The sequence below is a fragment of the Saccopteryx bilineata genome, chromosome 4 (genome assembly GCF_036850765.1).
Source record: "Saccopteryx bilineata isolate mSacBil1 chromosome 4, mSacBil1_pri_phased_curated, whole genome shotgun sequence".
Lineage (NCBI taxonomy): Eukaryota > Metazoa > Chordata > Mammalia > Chiroptera > Emballonuridae > Saccopteryx > Saccopteryx bilineata.
The window spans coordinates 39,816,429-39,825,214 of NC_089493.1; the positions used below are offsets into that span (position 1 = coordinate 39,816,429).

Sequence of the window (8,786 nt, forward strand, 5' to 3'; positions counted from 1 at the left end):
TTTTCTGTTTGCTTTGGTTTGAGGGTGAGCTTTATTTTCCTCTATTTTTTTGTTTTTATTTTTGTATTTTTTGTTTTTGATTATTAGTTTATTATGTTTGTTCTTTTTTTCCTGGGTTCTCTCTTTTATTTTTAAGTTTTTGTTGTTTTTTGCTTAATTTTTTTTGAGTGAGAAAGACAGAGGGGTAGGCAGGGACAGATAGAAAAGGAGAGAGATGAGAAGCACCAACTCATTGTTGTGGCACTTTGGTTGTTCATTGTTGCTTTCTCATATGTGCCTTGACTGGGGGGCTTCAGCTGAGCCAGTGACCCCTTGTTAAAGCCAGTGACCTTGGAATCAGCCAGTGACCTTGGGCTCAAGCCAGTGACCATGGGGTCATGTCTATGATCCCACACTCCAGCTGGTGACCTTGGGGTTTTGAACCTGAGTTCTCAGCACCCCAGCTCAATGCTCTATCCACTACGTCACTGCCTGACCAGGCTTTTTTTTTCTTTTTGGGTGGGGCTTGATTATTTATTTATTTTATTTATTTATTTATTTTTTTTTTCATTTTTCTGAAGCTGGAAACAGGGAGAGACAGTCAGACAGACTCCCGCATGCACCCGACCGGGATCCACCCGGCACGCCCACCAGGGGCGACGCTCTGCCCACCAGGGGGCGATGCTCTGCCCATCCTGGGCATCACCATGTTGCGACCAGAGCCACTCTAGCGCCTGAGGCAGAGGCCACAGAGCCATCCCCAGCACCCGGGCCATTTTTGCTCCAATGGAGCCTTGGCTGCGGGAGGGGAAGAGAGAGACAGAGAGGAAAGCGCGGCGGAGGGGTGGAGAAGCAAATGGGCGCTTCTCCTGTGTGCCCTGGCCGGGAATCAAACCCGGGTCCTCCGCACGCTAGGCCGACGCTCTACCGCTGAGCCAACCGGCCAGGGCTTTAATTTTTTTTTTTTTCTCATTTTTCTGAAGCTGGAAACAGGGAGAGACAGTCAGACAGACTCCCACATGCGCCCGACCGGGATCCACCCGGCACGCCCACCAGGGGCGACACTCTGCCCACCAGGGGGCGATGCTCTGCCCATCCTGGGCATCGCCATGTTGCGACCAGAGCCACTCTAGCGCCTGAGGCAGAGGCCACAGAGCCATCCCCAGTGCCCAGGCCATCTTTGCTCCAATGGAGCCTTGGCTGCGGGAGGGGAAGAGAGAGACAGAGAGGAAAGCACGCAGAGGGGTGGAGAAGCAAATGGGCGCTTCTCCTGTGTGCCCTGGCCGGGAATCGAACCCGGGTCCTCCGCACGCTAGGCCGACGCTCTACCGCTGAGCCAACCGGCCAGGGCAGCTTGATTTTTTAACAATACCACTATTAAATGCCACCACGGCAGAGAAAAACTAATACCCTGCCTACCAAGAAAGAGATGCAGTTGAAAAAGAAAATTGAAAAATCTCCAGAAAGCAATTTCAATTACATGGAAACCTTGACAATAGAGAATTCAAAATTAAAAGTTCTGAAAATGTTCAATGAGATGAAAGAAAACACTGATAGGTAATTTAATGAGCTCTGAAAACAAAACAAGTACTTTATAAACAGAGATGAAGAACTCAATACATGAATTGAAAAACGAGCCAGCAAGATTAGCTAATATAACAGGTCACATAGGGGGAAAGGGAGGGGGAGGAAGAAAAACCCCAAAACAGGCCACATAGAAGAGAGATTCGATGACAGTGAAGACAGCCAACTAGAGATGATACAGAGGGAGAAAAGAGAAACTCAAGATTTTAAAAACTGAGAGAGCTTTATGAGACCTGTCTGACTACACCAGAAAGAGCAATATTATAATATGTACACCAGAAAAAGAGGAGAGTGAAAAGAAAACGAAGAACCTATTGAAACAAATAAGTGATTAGAATTTACAAAGCCTATGGAAAGAGGTAGATCCTTTACTATGACAAGCAACCAGAATGCCTAGTTACCTCAACCCAAACAGACCTTCTCCTAGGCACATTGTAATAAGTGTCAAAAATCAATGACAATGAAAGAATCCTCAAGGCAGCTAGGGAAAAGAAGAACATAACACATTAAGGAAGGGCCATGAGGTTACCGTCAGACTTCTCAGCAGAAAATTCTACAAGCCAGAAGAGAGTAAAACCAAACATTCAAAATACTGAAAAGAAGAAATTGCCAGCCAAGAATACTATATCCATCAAAGTTATCCTTCCAATATGAAGAAGAAATAAAAAAATTCTAGACATACAGGAGTTCAGGGAATTTATCACCAGAAAACCTCCACTTTAGGAATACTCAAGGGAGTTATTCTACCAGCTACAAAGAACAAAACAATACAAAATTACAAGTAAAAGCTCCAACAAGGTTACAATATTAATAAGGATAATCTATGACAACAAAAACATAAAAGGGGAGAGGATAAAGATCTGTAGTAGCAAAGGACGATGGAGGGCAGAAGCACTCATATGACAAGGGACTCTTGTACATAAGAACATTTTTTTCTTAATAATATAAAGGTAACCACCCACAAAAAAACCAATACTGAAACACATAGTTTAAAAAAAAAAGTAAACAAAGAAAAGAAGTATGGAATACCATCAAACAAAAACAACAGACAGAAACACAAAAGAGAAGAACCAAAGGAGACACAGAGCTACCAGAAAACAAAAGATAAAACAGCTATAGGAAATCCTCATGCATCAATAATTAACCTAAATGTAAATGAACTAAACTGATCAGTAAAGAGGTATACAGTAGCAGATTGGATCAAAAAGCAAAACCCAACCACTTGCTGCCTTCAAGAGACACATCTAAGGTGCAAGGACAAAAGTAGACTCAGAGTGAAAGGATGGAAAATGATTCTTCAAGCCAGTAATACCCAAAGAAAAGCTGGTGTAGCCAAACTTATATCTGACAATAATAACTTCAAGACAACAAAGGTAACAAGAGACAAAGATGGACATTTCATAATGATAAAGGGGACATTGTATCAAGAAGACATAACACTTCTTAATATATATGCACCAAATCAAGGAGCACCAAAATGTATATATAAGGCATCTTCTTATATATACGAACGAAAAAGTAACAGACAAAAATACAACCATAGTTGGATATCTCAACACACCATTGACAGTTAGGGTAGATTATTCAAACAGAAAATCCATAAAGAAATATTGGCCTTAAATGACACATTAGACCTCTTGGTCAGCAAACTGCGGCTCGCGAGCCACATGTGGCTCTTTGGTCTCTTGAGTGTGGCTTTTCCACAAAATACCACATGCAGGTGCTACCTCAATAAGGAATGTACCTATCTATATAGTTTAAGTTTAAAAATTGGCTATCAAAAAAAATTTCAATCATTGTACTGTTGATATTTGGCTCTGTTGACTAATGAGTTTTCCAACCACTGCACTAGACCAAATGGACATAATAGACATTTACAGAACATTTCATATCAGAACATCAGATCATACATTCTTTTCCAGTGTGCACTGAGTATTCTCAAGGATAGACCATATGTTGAGCCACAAACCTAGCCTCAACAAATTCATGAAGATGGAATTATATCAACCATATTCTCTGACTGTAAAGCTCTAAAATTAGAATTCAACTGCAAAAAAAAGTAAAGAAATCCACAAAAAATGTGGACATTAAATATCTAAAAAATGTCTGGGTCAAAGAAGAAACAAGCATAGGTAAAAGATATATACAGACAAATGAGAATGACAACATGACATATCAAAATTTCTGGAATGCATCGAAAGCAGTAATAAGAGAAGTTTAAATCATTACTGGCTTATATCAAGAAACAAGGGAGATCCCAAGTAAACAACCAAACATTACATCTGAAAGAACTAGAAAAAGAAGAACAAAGGCAATCCAAAGTCAGCAGAAGAAAGGAAAGAGTAAAACTTAAGAGAACTAAATGAAATAGAGAACAAAAAGCTACAGTAAAATTAATACAATAAAGAGCTGTTTCTTTGAAAAGATTAATAAAATTGACAAACCCATAGCTAGACTCACTAAGGAAAAAAGAGAAATTATTCATATAACAAAATCAGAAACGAAAAAGGAGAAATTAACACAGATATCAGATATAAAAAAGATCATACCAGAATACTATTAAAGACCATATGCCACCAAATTCACAATCTAGAAGAAATGGTAAGTTCGTAGAGCTATGAAATCTTTCTACACTGAATCACAAAGAAGTAGAAAACCTAAATAGACCTATAAGCAGGGAGGAAATAGACACAACAATCAAAAACTTCTCCCAAAATAAAAGTCCAGGACAAGATGACTACACTAGTGAATTCTACCAAACATTCAAAGAAGATTTGGTACATATCCTTCTCAAAGTCATCCAAAATACAGATGAAGAAGCAATACTCCCTAACACAATTTACAAGGACAACAAAACCCTGATATCAAAACCTGGCAAGGGCAATACAGAAAAAGAAAACTACAGACCAATATCTCTAATGAGTACAGATGCAAAAATCCTAAATAGAAATGCTAGTAAATCGAAAGAACAATATATTAAAAAAGTAGTACCTCACAATCAAGTGGGATTTATTCCAGGGTCACAAGGATGGTTCAATATATGCAAATTGATCAATGTAGTACACCACATCAAGAAAACAATGAGGTCCTGGCCGGTTGGCTCAGCGGTGTAGCGTTGGCCTGGCGTGCAGGAGTCCCACCCCGGCCAGGGCACACAGGAGAAGCACCCATCTGCTTCTCCACCCCTCCCCCTCTCCTTCCTCTCTGTCTCTCTCTTCCCCTCCCGCAGCAGGGGCTCCATTGGAGCAAAGATGGCCCGGGCGCTGGGGATGGCTCTGTGGCCTCTGCCTCAGGCGCTAGAGTGTCTCTGGTTGCAACAGAGCGACGTCCCAGAGGGGCAGAACATCGCCCCCTGGTGGGCATGCCGGGTGGAACCCGGTTGGGCTCATGCAGGAGTCTGTATGACTGCCTCCCCGTTTCCAGCTTCGGAAAAAAGAAAAAAAAAAAAAAGAAAACAATAAACAAAAATCATATCCTATTGATAGATGCAGAAAAGGCATTTGATAACATAAAACATCTATTTATGTTTAAAACACTCAGTAAAAAGAATATAGAAGTAAAGTACCTCAATATAATAGACCATATATGAGAAACCATCAGCCAATATCATACTAACTGGTAAAAAACTGAAAGCTTTTCCTCTAAAATCAGGAACAAGATGAGGATCACCATTCTTTCCACTCTTATTCAACATAGCACAAGAAGTTTTAGCCAGAGTAATCAGGTATGGGAAAGAAATAAAAGGCATCAATATTGGGAAAGAAAAAGTAAAGGTATCACTTTCTGCAGATTACATGATCCTGTATACAGAAAACTCCACAGACTCCACCAAAAAACTATCAGAAGCAATAAACAAATACAGTCACGTTGCAGGACACAAACTCAAAATACAAAAGTCTACTTCTTTCCCATACACCAAAATGAAATCAGAAAATAAACTGGGAAACACAATTTATTTTACAATTGCAACAACAAAAAATACCTAGGAATAAACTCAACTAAAGATGTGAAAACCTATATACTGAAAACTACAAAACATTGTTAACAGAGGTTGAAAAAGACATGACGAAATTGAAAGATACGCCGTGTTCATGAATTGGAAGAATGCACATATTTAAAATGGCCATATTACCCAAAGTAATATACAGATTTAATACAATCCCCATTAAAACCCCGATGTCATTTTTAAAAGAAATAGAACAACAAAATAATCACCAGGTTTGTATGGAACCACAAAAGACCCTGAATAGCCAAAGCAATTCTGAGGGGAAAAAACGGAGCCGGAGGAATCGCACTACCTGACTTCAAATTCTATTGCAGAGTCACAATAATTAAAACAGCATGGTATTGGCAGAAATACAACACACAGGCCAATGGAACAAAGACCAATGAAATAGGGGACCCAGAAACAAAACCACATGTATATGGACAAATAATCTTTGATAAAGAAGCCAAAAACATACAATGGAGAAAAGACACTCTTCGATAAATGGTGCTGGGAACACTGGAAAGACACATGCAAAAGAATGAAACCTGACTAGAGTTTGTCCCCCTGCACAAAAATTAATTCAAAATGGATCAAAGACCTAAATATAAGATCTGAAACAATAAATTACATAGAATATAACAGGTAGTAAGCTCATGGACCTTGGTCATAAAGAACAATTTAGGAATTTGACCCCAAAGGCAAAGAAAGTAAAGTCAAAAATAAAAAAAAGAAACTATATCCCATTAACTCCTAGAAAGGGTTAATATCCGAAATATATAGAACTCATAAAGCTCATCAACATACAAGCAAACAAGCCAATTAAAAAATGGGGAGAGGAGCCTGACCAGGCAGTGGCACAGTGGATAGAGGGTCAGACTGGGATGCAGAGGACCCAGGTTCGAGACCCCAAGGTTGCCAGCTTAAGCGCGGGCTCATCTGGTTTGAGCAAAAGCTCACCAGCTTGGACCCAAGGTTGCTGGCTTGAGCAAGGGGTTACTCGGTCTGCTGTAGCCCCACAGTCAAGGCACATATGAGAAAGTAATCAATGAACAACTAAGGTGTCACGACGAAAAACTGATGATTGATGCTTCTCATCTCTCTCTGTTCCTGTCTGTCTGTCCCTGTCTGTCCCTCTCTCTGACTCTCTCTGTAAAAAAAAAAAAAAAAAAAAGGGGAGAGGAGCTGAACAGATACTTCTCCCATGAAGACAGACAACAAATAGGTATATGAAAAGATGCTCATCTTTACTAGCTATTAGAGAAATGCAAGTCAAAACTACAGTGAATACCACCTCACACCTGTTACACTGGCTGTTGTCTTCAAGGCAGGTAATAACAAGTGTTGGAGAGGCTGTGAAGAAGAAGGAACCCTCATTCACTGCTAGTGGGAATATAAACTGATATAGACATTGTAGAAGACAGTATGGTGGTTCCTCAAAAAATTAAGAATAGAATTACCATATAACCCAGTAATACTAAGTATCTACCCAAAAACCTCAAAAACATATGCAGCCCCGTGTTCATTGCAACATCATTCACAGTGGCCAAGACATGGAAACAACCAAAGTGTCCCTTAATAGAGGACTGGATAAAGGAGATGTGGTGCATATATACAATGGAATACTACTCAGCCATAAGAAATGACGTACATGGATGGACCTTGAGAACATTATACTAAATGAAATAAGTAAACCAGAAAAAGCTAAGAACTATTTGATTTTGCACAGAGGTAGGAGATAAAACTGAGACTCCTGGACACAGATAAAAGTGAAATGGTTACCAGGGGGAGGGAATAAAGAGGAACAAATTTACAGTGACAGAAAATGATTTGATTTTGGGTGATAGGCACACAACATAATCAACAGTTCAAATGCTATAGAGATGTTTATCTGAAACCTATGTACTCTTATTGATCAATGTCACCCCATTAAATTTAATTTCTAAATAAAATTTTAATAGTGTTAAATGTTTGGATGATGGGTTTAAGCTTCACCAAGAAATGACTGACAAGTTATAGAGAAAATCTGCAAACCTCAGGCATTAGTTGACACACCAGTTGCTCAATTAGCACTGGTTGGTTTCCTTTCTGTCCCTTCTCACCTCCCACTAGCGCAGCTCCAAAAATATAGTTTCCTAGGAAAACCATCTCTACCAGCACAAAAGCCAGGTAGCCTTCAGGAAGAGCCATGACTGACTAATCTTGTGACTGCAAAGATTAAGATAGGATAGGAATGGAATGGGGAGGGAAAGGGGGCTGACGGCCTCAGCTCATGTGATTATTGAAGAATTTCTGAGTCATTTTAAGGCTGCTGTACACAATTGTTGCTCCTCAATTACTGGTATTGCAACACTAATTTCTCTTTATATACTTAAAGAATTAAGCCTGCCCAACTGGAAGGATGATCAGGAATACTTTGCAATGTGGGTATAATCAGTAATTCATGTTGCTCTGGTGAGGATATCCCTGAAAACACCTTCCTTCAAAATAGCATTTGGGAACAAGGTCCTAGAATCAGTTACAGTGCAGGGACTTGAGTTTAAAAGCTGAGTGCACATTGCACAGGCTTCAAGGTCAGGAAAGCGTTGTGTACGTATCACTGGGCCACCTCCACTCCTTCACCGTTAAGGATCTCTGTATTAAGATGTTTACAGGCCCCCAATGACTAAGTCGAGAAAAGAAAAATCTTGTGACTCTTGCAAAAATCTCACAAGACTGGTGGAGGAAACAGGAAGCTGACAAAGATATCAACAAGAAGCCGTGAGCTACATAACCCTAGGGCTGCTCCTCCAGTCCGGCATCCGCTGCACCAGTCCCACCAGCGCCAGCCTGTACCTTTAAGTCAGTTTTTCTTCCTAGGGCACATTAGGCTGCTGTCACATTCATGAGCTCCGCCAGATCGCATCTGAATCTCGGCTGCTGCCTTTGGGCACCATGCCTCTTTCCCTGTGCCACCCTCCTTCCTTTTCGGGTCTTATTTGTCAGGCATTTCAGGGAAGCCGGGTGGCAGCCGGCGCCAAGAAGCTAGCGGAGCGTACTTACGTTGCTTAGCAACGGACTCAACTCTTCCGACTCCGCCTCCTCCTCCTCCGACTGCTGGGAAGAGACATACCAGCCCGGCTCCACGTTGATGAACCCCCAGGGCGCCTCCATGCTCCTCGCTGGCCGACTTCCAGGTCCATCTGCGAGCTACTACCCTTGCCCTCCCGTGGTTAGTCGCGCCAGAGGCGGAGCTGTG

The 8,786-nt window shown here is 41.0% G+C and overlaps 1 protein-coding gene across 2 annotated transcripts in view; it reads right to left on the bottom strand.

The window, feature by feature from the left end:
- SLC38A6 (solute carrier family 38 member 6) overlaps positions 1-8,721 on the bottom strand; it is an 85,820-nt gene extending 77,099 nt beyond the window's left edge. Inside the window, exon 1 of one of the 2 annotated variants that reach the window (XM_066276025.1) lies at positions 8,591-8,721. In XM_066276025.1, coding sequence (XP_066132122.1) covers positions 8,591-8,701 — 111 coding nt within the window. In that variant the 5' untranslated portion in view covers positions 8,702-8,721. Of the gene's footprint in view, positions 1-8,383; positions 8,501-8,590 lie in introns of those variants that run through there. The other variant, XM_066276026.1, reaches the window with a different exon arrangement.
- Between the last annotated feature and the right edge of the window lie 65 nt (positions 8,722-8,786).